Raw genomic sequence first — 18050 nt, forward strand, 5'->3', positions numbered from 1 at the left:
TTTCAAGTCATCAATCATTAGAGCACAATTCAAATTTTATTGAACAAACCTCCCAATGATAACTGTGATTTTGCACAAATACCCCCCCCCCCCCCCAAAATAAAATCCATTGATCCGAATTATTATGCACAACAGAGTTTCAAAACATTTTATTGGTTGTAAAGAGCTGAACATGATCATTTGTTGAAAGTGCAACATTAGGAGATCATATTTACTGAAAGCTATTTCAATCATAAACATCTTAACAGGCCAAGTTACATATTAACCCCTTCTAACCTTCACAATTCTTGCAACCATCCATCATAGATCTCAGATGCTCCATCAGTTCTCAGTAAGGTTATGCCCGTAGCAGCCAGTGCCACAGAGGTATTTTTGCAGCATCAAATGGTACATTGTCTGTCATAGTTCTGGTGCTTTGACTCAGTGTTTTGTGTTTGTGGACCTTTGAATCTTAGTTAATCATTATCGCAGTATTGCTAGAGTGACTTATGTTTCCTAGTTTTGTTTTCTTACCTTTTATGAGAAAGGTAAGAAAGAAAATTAGATATTATACAAAAGCTTAAGCATGATTATCGTACTAATCATGCTTAAGCTTTTGTATAATATTTAATTTTCTAATGTTTTCAGACCTCATCTAAGGCATTGCTCTATTTACCACATTTCTGCAGCAGAGATGCTTTTTCTTTCCCATATTACTTGAAACCTGTGGCATGCTTAATGATGTGGAACATCCTTCTTAAGTAGTTTTTATCTTATTGGGCTCATCCTGTTCCAAACTAATTATGACAGCTGTCTGAGATTGATATCAGTGATCCACAGAGCCTCGAGCCACAATACCACCCATGAGTTTAACTGAAAACAAAAAATTGAATGTTTATGACACTAAAATCTTGTTTGCATAACAATTTGCAACACATTGTAAAGATTTATCAGCTTGGTCAGCATCAGCAAAACAGCATCTCGTCTAACACCAAGCATTCAGACTGTGGTGGAGATGGAGGAGGAGAAGAGGACTCTTATTAGAGCATTTTGCCCCTCAAAAACTCTCAAAGCCAGTCAAGTTAGGAGCCACTCTGTAATATTTTTCAAAGTGTTGTTTGCTCTTTGGCTTCCTTGTCTTATGCTACTATGACTTTGACAAATGTGAGATGTAGCCTACATGATTCTTGAGAATGATCCCACAACACAGATGTGGTTGATATGATTTGAATATACAAAGCCATCTGAACATAAGCAGATGTTTTGTTATGAAAACCCCATGGGTTTATAAATTACTTTAGATTATTAAATAATTATGAGATCAAGAGAGACTCTAAGAGAATACTGCTCTGAGTGTTTAAAAATAGAGTGGGAGGCAGAGCCTTCAGATTTCAGACCCGTCTTCTGTGGAACCAGCTCCCAGTTTGGATTCAGAAGATAGACACACTCTCTACTTTTAAGATTAGCCTTAAACTTTCCTTTTTAATAAAGCTTATAGTTTGGACTGGATCAAATGACCCTGAATTCTCAGTTCGTTATCTGGCTTCCCACAATGCACTTCTTCTTTTCAGCCACTATGCGTTTATACACCACTCTGCAGTTTATCATTAGTTAGTCTTAATATTTGTCTCTCTCCCAAAAAGTTGATTCTGTTCATCTGGGTGTAGCGTGTTCAGTGGGAGAAACTCATCCAAGTGACTTCTTTACTCTCAGCTGACTGTAGGTTTCTGTAACCTTATAAAGAGCACATTTACATAATGACTAAGAGTCAAACCTTAAATACTGATCCGTATGCGTTGGTTTACAGTACACATCCACTGTTAAATATCCGCCATTACTGATCGACATCTCACAGTCTGAGACGGCTAACCTGCCACTTTTCATATCCTCCCTGGTGAATTTGATGTGTCGGTCCACCGAGTTAATGTGATCTGTGAATTGTCCTGAGATTTGATTTTCACTCAGGTGTCATCCACATACCTGAACCTGATCTTTGTGGTGTTCCAGGGTAGGATAACAGAGCCCTCTTTTCCACTTCTTCCATGTACAAGTTAGCCACAATGGGTGAAACTGGGCGCACCCATGTTTCTGCCTGTAGTACTGACCCTTGTATGTGAAACATGTAGATGACGACACAGTTAAAGAGCAAACACATTTGGTCGGTGCTGAGTGTGGTGCTGTTGCTGAGGTTGAGCTCATCCTGTAATCTCTTAGGAACTACCTCCAACGCTTTAGTAACTGGAATGTAAGTGAAGAGAGCTGTAACATCGTACGTGACCATGGTTTTATCTGCCTGCATAATAACCTCTCACTTTCTCAACAAAATCCAAGGTGTTCTGGATATGGAGTTCAGTACCATACCATAGACAAGTACCCTTGTCTTCTGGAAGAATAATAGTGTTGTTGTCATTCCTAAGTAATATGAGTGCCTTCATTTCCTCCATGCTGATGTTGGATGCTGGTGGCTGTGCATTGACGAGTCAGGCCGAAACTTTTATTTGCAGTTGCTCTGCTTCAATGTCTGCAAGGTTGTTCTTTCACATTTCTGTTTCTGTGGCTGTGATCAGTTCCAAAAGCGGGACTTGTCTTGGTGTCATAGCAAAGTTCAACCTTTTTGAGTCTGACAGAAAACTCACTGTTTGGGTGAGTTGTCTGTCAGACAAATTGTTCACCCACTTGTTCACATCCTCCGTGTGGCATCCTTTTTCTTCTGGCTGCTGAGGACACTCTCCATACTTTTCTGTGGTTTCTGATGAAAAGTAAGAAAGTCAAACTTCTTTCGTTGCCTGGTCTTTTCATGCTCTGACTCTCTTCTACACCCATCCCCTTCAAATAGTCGTGGCAGATCACCGACCCTTCCTGAGCATGGTTCTGCCGTAGATGTCTTCCTGTTAAAAGAGAGTTTTTCATCCCCATTTGTTGCCAGAGTGCTTGTTCATAGGTCATCTAATGTCAGGGTTTTTAACTTACAATATAAATCACCTTGAGATGATTCTTGCTGTGATTAAATAAATGGAAGTGACTGAACCCTATCCCAGCTCGTCCTAAGACAGCTGGGATAGGCTCCAGCCCACCCATGACCCTGAATTGGATCAGCGGAAGAGAACGGATGGATGGATGAAGTGAACTAAATTGAGTCAATAGCTATATTTAAAGAAAAACCTTCACAGCAAACAAACTGCAGCATCAGCATGCATCCACTGTTTGATGCCCAAAATATCATCCAGGAGGCCCGCCCTCCCCCACTTCCACACACACACCCATGTGTTCCATCTAAAATGCAAACAAAACCTAGAGCCATGTCTATTATTTGCATTTTGTTTGAAGGTGTCCAATGACATTCAAGGCTAAACTATTACTGCACCCACCAGTGACCTTCATGAGGAACAGCAGAAGCTCCACTGCACAACTTTTCACAACTGTGAAGGTCAGCAGTAAATACTGGACATATTTGTGGACCTTTACAATGAGTTTGTACAAGACTTCATGCTACCTTGGGGATTAAATGTAGGTTTGATTGATTATTATTTTGAAATTCAAACTCTTACTCATTGAATATATACTGAAAAAGTACATGCATAATTACCAAGTGTATTGGTACTGTGCCAGAGAATCGAGTTGGCATTTCACCTCTCTCCAGCACATCAAAATGACTGATGATGTGTGTCAGGCTAGAATAATCATTAAATTAAATATGTACTGAGTTAGAGAGCATCTAAAAGGTGTCTGTTTGGCTCAAGTGCTTCACAGCCATGAATGTCTCTGGGTCAAAGCCAGCCTTCACTCTTTGGTGTCCTTCAATTTTTTCCTCTTTTCAACTCAGCCTCATTTTCATATTTAGCCAGAACAGACCTGAGGAAAAATATATTACACAGTACTTCCCCAGGAAACCCAAGGATGACAACATATCCTCTACCAGATTTTATTTGGAATAGTTTGTACTTTCTCAGGTTACCATGAACCTTTAGTGGAGTTGTGTACTTGTAACATTGACCTCTTATTGAGAGAAGGAACATATTCATTCTATTTTTAATGCAGTTTTGGGCTTATAAAAACAAATTTCAATCATTTCTAAAAGATGAATGTTTGCGTGCTTGTAACATTCTCAAAGTATTTCTTGGTTACTGGACTCGATACACACAAAAACACTTGAAATACTTGTGTATTAAATTTCCACGAATATTCGAGATGCTTGTATTTTCTCTGTGGAGATTTTATTTGTTGCTGTAGTAGACTGAGTCGGAGTGCCTGAGTGACCTACTGTAAACTCCCCAGATTGTTGTGAAAAAACAAAACAAAAAAACAAAAATGTAGTGATGTACTGACTATCTGTGCACAAAGTGCATTATTCAGATATGGCTGTGAAGGCCCAGGGCCCCTCTTTGTTGCTTTTAATTATACAAAACCTCGTTGTATAAACTGATTTGCATAAAAGGAACATCAAAAAACGAGACAAAAATGATGCAGTGATGTGTAACATTACAGAAAAGCTATTGAAATGACCCTATTAATAAAACTGCTGCTTAAGCTTTGATGCAGGGACAATTTTGAAGAACCTTAAGTTAAAAAAAAAAGTGCTTTGCTCATTGTAACTTTAGTTGGCTGTTAGACCTCCATGATGCAGAATGATAGACATGCAGGATTCGATACTAGAAGGCTGTTCACAGCAAATTCAAAAGTGTTAAATGTTTTGGTGTTAATAGTCTTCTTTCAAGAGTTAATTTTACACTAAGTAGAGTCACATTCTTTTAATGTAACTCTGAGATGTAAAATGATAGTAGTTAAAATCGAGTGATAAAAATGAGTGTTTCTCTGTCAAATCTGGAGGTGTTACAATGGAAACATTAACTCTTGACCTCTTAACTCTGAACTCCTAGAGGGGCTATGACACCAACAGAGTAAATTCACAGACTCCGCCCCCAGCACGGCTCCAATCGAAGCTGAAGTGAAGCCGTTTCAGAACATTTTGCTCTACATATTTGAGTTGTTTGCCATGCTTGGTAAGTCATGTTTTCAAAGATTGTTTCAATTATTATTATGAGCTTTTACTTCTGTGGCTCTTTGGAGTTGAGACAAAGCTGTGTGAAAGGCATTAGCCATGTTGCTCGCTGATAGCATAATATTCTGTTTTAGCTAGCTGAAAGGTATTGTTTGCGGGCAAATACCACAGCCTACCACCTAAAACAATGTGTAGAATGTGAAATGTTGGTATAATGGTGCTACTTGAAGCCTGAAAACGATCGCCCATAAAAAAACAAAACAAAACGAGCAAACAGCAGTAGCAGATGTCCTGACTGGGTTCTACGGTAGCATTTAGATCCCTCCAGAGTTTTGTGCACACGGTTTAGGTAAAAATGAAAAAGGTTGAGGTTTTACATTTAGTTCAGTATTACCTGTTGCCTGTGTCTTTGTCTTTTGGGAAAATACTTTACACAAGTAATGGCTCAAAGAGGATTCCTTTTTTTTTTTACTGTGCTGCAATTGTTTACTGGATTATTTGTGCCATTAATTAGTGTCAACTAATTTTTATTCAATCTCCGCACAGGATATGCTTGTGAAGATGGAATATGGGGGAGAGCAGAAGTGCGTTGAAGTTCCACAAAGGGATGAATGAAGGACATGCATATTGTATTGAAGAAATAAGTGATGAGAATGCTGTTATTTGCATTTACCATGTCAGACCTTTTGATAAACAAAATTCTAATGAAAGTGAGAACATGTATACTGTTACATCTTTCAGAAGATGTTTTGAAATTGTGGTGCACAGTTCAGAATAAATGTTTTTCAAAAACCATTGCATCTTTTTAGTAAATGTTTATTTCCAAAAGAAATTTCTAGAAGTTCAGAACAGTAAAATTCCCGCTTTTTAGAATGAATTAGAAGATAACTCTTACGTAGTTAAACTAAAATACTCTTTGAGAGTTAATATATAAACTCTTAACACCAAGTGTTAAATTATCAACTCCAGACAGATTTGGTGTTTAACACTAAATCAGAGTTAACGTACCAACTCTCCAAAAAGAGTTAAATTAACACTCTCTGGTGTGGACCCATATAGACACTTTAATAGTGTTGAAATCAAATCCGACAGTGTTAATTTGGACATGCTGGATTTGCTGTGTAGAAGAACGAGTTCACCTTAAATCTGAGTTTTGGATCAGTAGCTTTGGGCGTAATTTTGTGATGTTCACATGTATGCAGCCTGATATAGAATCATGCTAATAATGATTTTTTATTTTTTTTTTTTTATAAAGTGGGGTATATTTGATGTCCAGCGTAAAGCAAAGACATTTGAATATATTTTGTTTTTAAAAGAAGAAAGAGTTAGACGATTTTTAAAAAAATCGTTACAAACACACTAAAATTGACCACAAAGTGATCAAAACTGCAAATTTAAAAAATAGCAGTTTTGTTCGGGTGTCTCAGAGTGAGCTCAAAACTGCCTCATAGTCTCCTTATGAATTATCCTTTCCTTTCCTGCTTCTGTTCAAATAAACGTGACAGTTGTGTTGCTTTTACGGGGAAAGCTTCCTAAAGAGTTAAACATCAAGTGCGCTCACTGCGCCGTGGTGGTGGCACTAAACCAGTCCTGGGGCTCCCAGAAGGAACTCTTAAGATTCTTTCATCTCAGTGAGGGAGGCAGTGCGTTGGACTCGGACCTGCGACAGTATCGTAAAAAGAAAGAAAGGGAAAAAAAAAAGGAGCCCTTCCTCCTCACGGCTCCATTCTTTTGCCTCCATCACTTGGCGGAGTACAAGCGGCGTGTGAGCATCCTCTTCCTCCCTCCGCTGGGCACCGGCCTGCCTCTGTACACTGTGACAGCGAGGCTACTCGGTGCGGCGCAGCGCACCGGAGCGCAGCTGGAGGAGAGCAGAGGGGAGAAGCGAACAGGAAAGCAGAAGAAGGGGAGGAGGTGGAGGACGGACGGACTGCTACCCTCAGACAGGCGGGATTATACCCCACAGTATCCCGTCCCTTCAACATGCCTCGAGGGAATAAAAGACTTGCTGGGATTATCGCGCTGATCGCCTCGTTGCTGCTCGGCTCTTGTGGGACAGGTGCAGGTGAGCGGCTCCGCGCGCCTCTGGCACTGTTTAGGAGAGATGTAGAGTGGGGTGTTTTCTTGAAAGTCATCCCTGTGGTTTACTATTCCACCTGGACTCACTCAGCTGTAATGAATGAGAATAATATGTTTGGACGGTTGTAAACACGCCCGCTAATTAACCTGCCAGCTGGCAAAAAAGAAAGAAAAAGTCTTCTTCGTCTTTGTTCTCATATATTCTGCAGATTGTTAATTCACAAAAAACCCCTGAAAAGGCTATTATAAATAACTATAATAACTCATAAAACACATTACAGTTTGTTTATTTGGATTTAATTTCTTGATTATTTTTTCGAGTCATTAAGGTACAAATGATTTTAAAATGAAGAAATATTTCGTGTCTGCCCTGCGAAAGCTTTAACTGATCTGACCTGTTTTTCCGGGTTTGGCAAGGAGAAGCTCAGCGCAGTAAATTTAGTGAATTAAACAGTTGACTGGATCTAATCCGACCACCACAAGGGCTTGTTGTTGAAAGGGAGCGCATATCCTCTGGGGATTTACGGCTGTCAAGTTTTAAGAGATAGTGAATTCCAGTTGCCTTCTTATTTTATCATTTTTCAGCATTTGATGTTTTCTCATGAGAAGGAGAGTGGGAGAGACTGTGGGCTCGTCCTGGAGAGGCAGGGAAGCTGTGTAGGATCCTGGAGCTTCTTTAAGGTTCAGAAAAAGATCCTTAAAAAGTGATTTCATGGTGTGAGGAGATTTCTTTAAAAGAAACCACTGAACATGTCTGTATAACAGATATAGAATTTTTGTCTGCAACAAGTGTGCTACATCTCCTGTTCACTGCTGCTGTTCAGTCCATGACTGCATATGAGCTGTTAGTTTTTGATGGGAGGAATTTAGTGAATGGTTTCAGGACCTCCACAGTTGAAGTGGTTCAGTAAGATGTCATGGCCCCCTGCTTCCCACTGTAATTACTGTAGTCTACTTCCATGATACTGTAAATAAGGGCAATCTTGTATGTGACATCTCAGATTAAAAAACAAAACAAAAGGATCAGATGGTTTTGTGCACACAACTGGCCAAAAAAAACAAAAACAAAAAACAATCAGGAGGACGACTGTAAAGATGGGCATCCACAGGCATAGCACTTTCTCAGCTGCATTGATTGTTTGGATAGATAGTGGACGTATTTATATTACTGCCTGAAAATGACCTAAATTTGGATGAAAAGACAGTGTTGGTGCAGACCCACTTTGTTCAGGTTCATGAAGCCTAACAATCGCAAAGCCAGCAATTTCACTTTGCTTCATATAGTTGATCTACAGAGTAATGTGTATTAGTGGGAGCCTTTATCATCCGTCTAACAATCTGTCGTCTGTCCATATTATGCTTCCTAAGCAATGAGCAGGTGTCAGCTCAGTAAAGAACTGCCATCTCATTCATCATGTTTCCTACAAGGAGGATGGGATGCTTCTGTCCATTCTGTAATAGTCTCTATCTGTCAATATACCCACTTTGTCACACAAGCACGCACACACTGAGCCAATTTCTCTAACGTTTCCAAAATGACAATATAACATACCCACATGACAAACTAAATGAACAGCTGTGTGATGGTGAGGAAGTGAACTGCTGAACTCGTCACTTTCCAGAACAGCTATGAGTCAGTTTATTTCCCAATGTGGACAGACAACATGTTACACAAACTAATTCTTTCTTTGGCGACCCAGTCCTTACCCTAACTAACTCCCAGCTCAAACAAAGACTTCAGCCTTGGACACAACAAGATGTTTCAGGCTGTGTGTACTTAAAGTCAAGGTATCTGTGATGACACGGAAGGTGCTGAGGTAGAGGGGTTTAGATGCCATTTAATGACCAAACAATGAGTTTGATTGAAATCGTCTTTGCTATTTGTGTGTAGCATCAATTTAGGCAGAACAGGTGATCTCAGTGCCAGCACACATAAGCCGGTGGCTGAGCTGCTATTCATCTTTAAATCCAATTAGCATAAGTCATATCAGGCATGGTATTTATGCTGCTTTAGCCTGCATACAGCTGCTGCACATCTGCAAGCTGCTTTGCAACCCACCTCCACCACAGCTGCTTCATTCCACGGTGCTTCTGACCTCATCAGCGTCATTATCTGATGGCTGCTCTGTTCTCTTTGAGCTCGCTTTGCGTGTATGCACAGAGAAGGACAGAGAGGTCCCAGAAAGAGCAAATGTGAACAAATGTAAATTGCTGAAGATGAAAATAAAAATCTTTTGACTGCTGTAGTCCTGACTGAAATAAATTTTTCATCCACTCACTCACGATCACAAGCCTAACCCGAAAGATGGTGATACCTAAAGCGAAATTACAGTACAATACAGAGTCACTTTAAGGTGAGAATAATGCAGACAAATCCAATGATTTTTCATACCTAAGTTGGAAAGTAGGCCAAGAAAAGTGTTTTGTGTCGTGATTGTCAACAGCCACAGTGGAAATTAAAAGTTTTACTTTCTCGCCCAGCGCTCATCCTCTGCTAATCAATTCATGAAGAGGAGAATTTATTTTTAAGGCTCTCTTACCATTAAACGTACATTTCTAATTGGGGGTTTAATGACCATTTAAGAACATTATGCAACTGCTGCTGCTGCTAGTAACAAAACAGAGGTCACCTGCTGGATAAATATGTCATTTTAAACATTTGAGTAAATGACCAAGGCTATTATTTTTTCCCCAGCGAAGACTCTTCACCCCTTAGATCATTAGCATCATCAGCAGCACCACCATTATCATCTGTGAGAAACAATCTGGATCTCCTTCCTCCCACACACACCCTCACTGTTTGCTTTGTTTCATTTCACAATACAGGTAGACACATTTCTTTTTGCATTTTTCTCAAACTTGAAAGAAAACACAAATTTTCTTTATCTTCTTTTTGATTATTGCACCGACAGGGGCACCAAGGTAGCACAGGATGCGTTTCATCTCTCAGATGGCTGAGGGTAGATGTTTGATTATTTAAATAGCCGAGGCTGGGACGACAATGACTTTAAGGTGTTGTTATTTTCTAAGAGTGCTGGAAATTCATCTCCACCAGTCACAGCCAGACAGAGAATAAAAAATGTGCTGGGGGAGAAGTTGATTTAAATTTGTGGCTGGCTCCCCGCTTCATATGGGAACAGCCCTGTCTCATCAGAATTTATTACTTTTCAATGAGCTGGTGGTTTGCACAGAGTGATCTAAAACCACGGAATAAAATCAATTTGATGCGAATGTGTCTCTGCAAACCATCCCTGTCCTTTATGCTTCATGAGGTTTAGAGAGCCAGTATGTGGCAAAAGAGCAAAGTAGTTAAGTATAAATTGCCCTTATTTTTATGTCATGTATTTAGCAGATGTGGAGTCATGAAGAGGTTCTGATTAAACCAAGGTTGCACAAAGGTGGCAGTACCTGGTGGTGTGAGCCTGGAGCTGTCAGTCATGAATCTAGATTTATTAATCCAGGGACAAGTAGTTAAGCCATAAAAGTGACAGAGAACTGCAGTCCATCCATCTGCCTTTGTAACCTCTGGGATTTTGTATTTGCCCAAGGCCAGCTCCCCAGCGGACGTCTGCCTGCCTAAAAACAGACCCATTCATCAAATGGGCCTGTCATTATATCAGATGACTTGTTATCGGTTCAAGAATTGGCCACATTCTGCTGAGGTCACTACTCACTGTCACTCTCTGGAGCAGCAGGAAAGCAGAAACTGTAGTCATCAGCTATTAGCAAAACCACACTGTGATTACCATCACTCTCTACAGGAAAATCTGCAGAAAAAGCTGCTAAATGGAAGATGTGATGAGATTCTTAACTGCTGTTTCAAATGAGTGTAGTCTGAACCTTTTGATCAAACATATTTTTGAAATTAAACAATAATAAATAATTAATTAAACATCCTTTTTTTTTTTACTCCAGTTTTTTTTTCCTTACAGTCCTTCTTTTATATTGCAGCACTGACCAGGAAGTTTCAACCATGGTTGCTGGAAATAAACCTACCAAAAACTTATGTTTTCTGCTTTGTTGCTAAACAAAGATTTCAAGCCTACATTACATTTTAGCCACCTGGGGGCAGTGCAACCCTCATAGACTGTATATAAAAGATGGCTTTACCATCAAAGTCTGAAAACTGAAGCCACTGCAAAAGCACCTTAAAGCTGCACTCTGTCCAGCATATTATACTAATAATAATGACACTAATGATAATTTGTTATATTAAAAACAAAATAAACTAAGTAAAAAATAGCAATACAAATAGTAATACATAGAAATAATATCAATAATATATTACACAATATGTTATTGTACAATATATTATTGATATTATATATCTGGTAGATAATTCTCTGTGTTTTATTGTATCATAGAAAGTCACAGCGTGTGCTATAAAGATTCCCTGTATCTGTCCTTGGAGTGGAGTTAATCAGTCTGTTACAGATGCTTCTCTGCTGCCCACCCACTAAGTGTTGTGCAGGGTGGTCAGGATAATCCATGATAACAATTTTCTGACTGCTTCTTCATAGAAGACTCTGGGAGAACAGCCTTAATATTGCTTGTCTATCAGCTCAGAAGGACCATAATAAAGATCAAGTTGGTTGCAACCAAGCCCATAAACTCATCAGGTGTTTTGTTAGTGACAAGAAAGGCCCCAAAGTATTCTTGCCTTGCTGTTGACAAGTCGCTACTATATTAGCACGCCGTGTACCTTGATTTGTCAGTCAGATCCACCACTCTGCTACATCCCTCACTTACATACAAAAAACTATGAAAGTTACTGTTATTGTGTTCTTGTCTGTTCTACACATGAACTTCATGTAATGCGAGTAGTTTTAATGACATAAAGACTTTCCCTGTGTCACCTCACCAGCTGAGCCACCCATTAACACTGACACGGAAGTATGATTAGGTTCCTTCAGTTATCAGGTAGCTCAAGAGGCACAGAAACTGTGCAAAAATATTGGGATGTGCTCTGCTGTTCTCGGGTAATATAAATCAAAGGTAAACATGTTAGGATTTAAACGGTGGCTAATTGTCAAAAAACAATTCGTGATTAACAGATTTGTTGACCTGGAACTTCCCAGAGAGAGCATGAACATGTATTTGGCCACTTTCAAAATGTAAACAAAATTTCTCTGGCTCGTACCTCAGCTTTGCCATCCTGAGGAAGCAGTTTTAACCATTTAATGCCTAATGAAGTGAACTGCAGGGTTTTTCTGCTTTGTTTTGCTGAAACACTTGTTAGTGACAAGCTAAGAAACCAAAACAGTGACTTAAAAGGTGCTAAAATATTCCTTAGAGCTGAAGGAAACAGCTTTACATAACTCCCTGTGGGTTTTGTCAGCATACGCAACACCTTTGACATAATCATCTAAGCCATTGCCATCTTAACAATATCGATTATTGCAGTGAGTAATGCAAGAGTTGCATCAATATTTTAGTGGAATTAATGTTTATGTGCTTGCTTTGAGCCCAAGATCTTCCCTACTGCCCTTCACAGTTTTAAGGTTTTCCAACTGCTTTTGACAATCTCATGTGGAGAATAATGTGTTCTTCCATTCAAATTAAATACATGATATGGCTACAAAGTCATTTATTATTAAAGGAAGGGTCATACGAGCTGATCCTTAGAAGAATACGCTGTATTTCTGTTAACGTAATGGAGGAGAAGCTGAGGAGATCAGCATATGGTGGTGGAAGGCACAAGAAATCAACAAGAAAGTGGAGGAGTTTGGTTCACTGCCCTGCATGGACATTCGTTGCCTGCGCCCTTCGTCTTTAATCCATTCAGTGACACTCCCAGGTCCTTCTCTCATTTCATCCATCAGTGGGTTTTCTTTGTGTGTGTATGTGTGTGTGTGTATTCGGATTCATTTGTCTCTCCTCATCTCACCTTCACACAGCTGCTGCTCTGTGGTGCACAACAACACAAGTCCCAGCAATGAAGTCCTGTTCAGTCCTGCATCACAATCTCTCTCTGTATGGTATTACTGTAACAAAGGCTGGGGGTGGAGTAGCAGGGTGGTAGGTGAATAGTAACCTACTTAACTGCTTGTATTATTGTATAAATCCACTTTGAACTGCCTCGAGAAAAACAAACTGAATTTTTTGGTGAAAAACAAAAAACAAAAATTTGACTGTTAATCATGTTACCCTGTGTGCAGTATCGCATGTATCGCATTCTCCTTTGTTCCTCTCTCAACCAGTTAAACAGGAAATCATCGTCACATTGAACCTAATCATAGTCGGTGACCTTCTCTGTTTTCAGTTTAATGAATATGTAAGAACCTCTTAAAATATGCTGAATACCCCAACCGGCTGCGGTAGATGGCTGCTGCTCCCTCCTGGAAGTTTTCTTCCTGTTAAAAGGCAGTTTTTCCTTCCCACTGTTGCCAAGTGCTTGGTCACAGGGACATCATCTAATTGTTGGGGTTTTCTCTGTATTATTGTGGGGTCTTCCTTTACAATAGAAAGCACCTCAAGGTGCCTGTTGTTGTAATTAGAATTATTTAGAATTATTTAGATTTAGATTAGAATGATTAGAAACTGAATTGAATTGAACTGGACTGAGTCATCAACTGAAATGATTCCTTTGTTGTTCTCAGTAGTGCCTTTTTTGTTGAGTGTGTTTGCTTTGCTTTGTAGTAGTGTTTACTCATAGTTACAGTAATGTGTGTTTTTATTAGCATGTTCTGTTCTGTTAAGTTTTGTTAAAACTGATGGAAGGCTGATGGAAGGTGAAAACCACAAAGAGAAAAAAAGATTGTGAAAGGAACCCTCAATGTCACTTTGTATGAGAAGCAATATTGTCATTGTGGGCTATTATTTATCAGACAGGCCTTGAGAAACAAAGGTTTTTCAGTTGCAGGATGTCATCCAAGGAAAATCTGCTTCTCACAGATCAATATATACAATAAAATATAAGTCAAAGGCATGTCGATAGAACATTTTAGTGTGAAACATTACAATAAAACGTTATTTAGAAATGATTGCCTGTCACACAAATTATTGTGCCTGAATATAAAAGAATTCACCCCTCGCTTCTGGAAGTTCACATTTTATATGTGATTTAACACCTTTTTTTTCTTCTTCTTCTTTAGGCTCCTCATATTTGGGGTCACCACAGCAGCCCATCTACCTCCATTTTGCTATATCCTTAGCAGCCTCCTCTTTCATACCAACCTGTCACTACACTAGACTCCATGACATTCGTGAATTTATTTCCACATTTTTTCCTCATGTCGGGCAGCTACCCATCCAACATCCTTTCTATTCATCTTTCAACGCATATACACCTAACATTGCCTCTCTAACTGTGTCTCCAAACCACTCAATCTCAGCTGTCCCACTGATGTACTCTTTTCTAATCTTGTCCGTCCAATGAAAATCTCAACATCTCCAGCTCTGCCTCCTGTTATTCTTTAGTGCCACTGTCCTGAAGCCATACATTATAGCAGGTATCACAACAGACTTGTAAACCTTCTCTTTCACTCTATCCTTCTGTCACGAATCACCCGTAGCACTTTAGCACTTCCACCCACTCCTGCACTCTCTTCTCCACCTCTCTTGTCAATCAATCAATCAATCAATCAATCAATCAATCAATCAATCAATCAAGGCTTTATTGGATAGGTGGAGAAGAGAGTGCAGGAGTGGGTGGAAGTGCTAAAGTGCTACGGGTGATTCGTGACAGAAGGATAGAGTGAAAGAGAAGGTTTACAAGTCTGTTGTGATACCTGCTATAATACCATCAGCCCTTTTGCACATCTTTCTTTAACACCATACCTACCCAACACATCCTCATCTACGCCTGTTCCCTTCACCTACATGTCCATTTAAATCTTCTCCAATTCCTCTAATTTTTCTGAACGTCCAACCTGTGGGGCATGCATACTAACAACATTCAATATCAGCACTTTGATTCCCAGCTTCAAGCTCATGATCTTTTCTGTTGATCTATTCATGATCTATTCTATTTCAGTTCCTTTCTATACCATGGTAAGATGCACCACTGATGCTCCTGGCTTTGGTTCCCTCCCATCTGATCTCCTGCACACACAATATACAGGGTGGGCCATTTATATGGATACACCGTAATAACATGGGAATGGTTGGTGATATTAAAGTCCTGTTTGTGGCACATTTGTATATGTGAGGGGGCAAACTCCTCAAGATGGGTGGTGACCATGGTGGCCATTTAGAAGTCGGTCATCTTGGATACAACTTTTGTTTTTTCAATAGGAAGAGGGCCATGTGACACATCAAACTTATTGGTAATGTCATAAGAAAAACAATGGTGTGCTTGGTTTCAACGTAACTTTATTCTTTCATGAGTTATTTACAAGTTTCTGACCACTTATAAAATGTGTTCAATGTGCTGCCCATTGTGTTGGATTGTCAATACAACCCTCTTCTCCCACTCTTCACACACTGATAGCAACACCGCAGGAGAAATGCCAGCACAGCCATCCAGTATCCGTAGTTTCAGGTGCCGCACATCTCGTATCTTCACACCATAGACGATTGCCTTCAGATGACCCCAAAGATAAAAGTCTAAGGGGGTCAGATTGGGAGACCTTGGGGGCCATTCAACTGGCTCACGACGACCAATCCACTTTCCAGGAAACTGTTCATCTAGGAATGCTCGGACCTGGCACTCATAATGTGGTGGTGCACCATCTTGCTGGAAAAACTCAGGGAACGTGCCAGCTTCAGTGCATAAAGAGGGAAACACATCATCATGTAGCAATTTTTAAATATCCAGTGGCCTTGAGGTTTCCATTGATGAAGAATGGACCCACTATCGATGTACCCTATATACCACACCAAACCATCACTTTTGTTGTTCCAACAGTCTTGGAGGGATCCATCCAATGTGGGCTAGTGTCAGACCAATAGCGGTGGTTTTGTTTGTTAACTTCACCATTCACATAAAAGTTTGCCTCATCACTGAACAAAATCTTCTGCATGAACTGAGGGTCCTGTTCCAATTTTTGTTTTGCCCATTCTGCAAATTCTGGGTCATCCTCGTTGAGATGCTGCAGTAGCTGGAGTTTGTAAGGGTGCCATTTGTGAGTAGCTAAGGGACCGAAGGGATGTTCGACTAATGCCACTCTCCACTGACATGCGGCGAGTGCTACGCTATGGGCTCTTGCTGAATGAAGCTGGGACAGCCACTGATGTTTCTTCATTAGTGACAGTTTTCTTGCGTCCACATTTTGGCAAATCCAACACTGAACCAGTTTCACGAAACTTAGCAAGCAGTTTGCTAACTGTAGCATGGGAGATGGGTGGTCTCGTAGGGTGTCTTGCATTGAAATCTGCTGCAATGACCCGGTTACTGCGTTCACCAGATATCAACACAATTTCGATCCGCTCCTCACGTGTTAACCTCTTCAACATGTCAATGGCTGTAAACAAAGAGAAACTTGTAAATAACGCATGTGTGATGGCATGCCACACATGGTAAGCTCCACACCTCACCACCCGTTGATTCACTTTAGTTTAATTTACAGTCACTACTTTAAAATATTCTATTTATTGTTCAATATCGTTTCTTTATTAAATGTATTCATTTTTCCATCACACCTTCCAATGTTTATATGGCGTGCACACATATTAACCTTGCAAGGTCAAAGTTCTGGTTTATGTTATATTAATATATCTTTCTTTGTTTGAGTTACCTGGGGGTTGGTGTCTCCTCCTGTCTGGCAAAAGGTGTGGCAAAGGGCTGGGAGACCTGAAGTACTACTGACAGCCTAATTGGATTGCACCACATGCTTCATTGCCTGGGGAGTGTTTCATGTTTGTTTAAATGTTTTGTATTAGTTGGTTATATGGCAGCCATCTTGTTTTCCCCCGTGTGTGTCATTTGGTTTAGCTAAACCAGTATTTAAGTTCCCCTGTGTGTCATTTCAGGAGGTCAGTTTGTCATATGTTTGTTTGAGGTTCTGTTAATTATTATCTTGAGTTTAGTCTATTGAGTTGACCTCTTTTATTGGTCGGCCTGTTTAAGTTTTGGCTTTGTTAAATATATTTTCATATTTTTGGGTCAATAAAACCCGTTTTTTGAATTAAAACCACCTGTGTCCTTTATGCTTTACTGCTTGGTCCCTGACAGCATGGAAGAATAAAGTTACATTGAAACCAAGCACACCATTATTTTTCTTGAGACATTACCAATAAGTTTGATGTGTCACATGGCCCTCTTCCTATTGAAAAACCAAAAGTTGCATCCAAGATGACCGACTTCTAAATGGCCACCATGGTCACCACCCATCTTGAGGAGTTTGCCCCCTCACATATACTAATGTGCCACAAACAGGACTTTAATATCACCAACCATTCCCATGTTATTACGGTGTATCCATATAAACGGCCCACCCTGTATATACCTTTCTCCATTATAACAGACACCTCTGTCACCTTACTAGTAATAAACCGTGCATTTAAAGTCCCTACTCTCACCTCAGCAAGCCTGCCTTTCCTTCTTTCTTACTACCTCCTAACACACTTTTCCTTCTCATCTCTTTTATTTTTGTCCAACAGTAGGAGATTTTCCGCTGACACCCTGTTGGCCAACAGCACCAGAGGCGGTCGTTGTTAACCGGGGCCCTTAACGATCCTGCACAGACATTCTTTATTATCTGCATGTTTGACTTGGTAAAGATTTTATGATGAATGCCCTTCTGATGCAACCCTCCCCATTTATCCAGGCTTGGGACTGACACTATGAATACGCTGGCTTGTGGCTCCCTATTGCTGGATTGTGTGTAATTTGACACTGATCAGTAAAAATGACTGGTTGAAGTAGATGAACTTTTTCAGTGAAAAAAAACTTTTCTGTGGTCAAGATATGTACTGTCTCTGGAGGGTAAATGTCATGCAAGAACTGAGAAAACAGAGGAACATGTCAAGTAGCTCTTAGGCTCCTAGTGTGGACAGTGTTTAGCAGTGCTGCCTTGCACCAAGAAGGTTTGACCACACCAGTTGTGGAGTT

At 40.0% G+C, this 18050-nt stretch overlaps 1 protein-coding gene across 1 annotated transcript in view; it reads left to right on the plus strand.

Annotated features, from left to right (window-relative positions):
- The first annotated feature begins 6045 nt into the window (after positions 1 to 6045).
- Positions 6046 to 18050, plus strand: part of LOC101467313 (contactin-associated protein-like 4) — a 106456-nt gene continuing 94451 nt past the window's right edge. The window contains exon 1 of the mRNA XM_004562100.3: positions 6046 to 7043. Within this exon, the coding sequence (XP_004562157.3) occupies positions 6962 to 7043 (82 nt within the window). The 5' untranslated portion in view covers positions 6046 to 6961. The remainder of the gene's footprint in view (positions 7044 to 18050) is intronic.

Source organism: Maylandia zebra, linkage group LG17 (genome assembly GCF_041146795.1).
Source record: "Maylandia zebra isolate NMK-2024a linkage group LG17, Mzebra_GT3a, whole genome shotgun sequence".
Classification (NCBI taxonomy): Eukaryota; Metazoa; Chordata; class Actinopteri; order Cichliformes; family Cichlidae; genus Maylandia; species Maylandia zebra.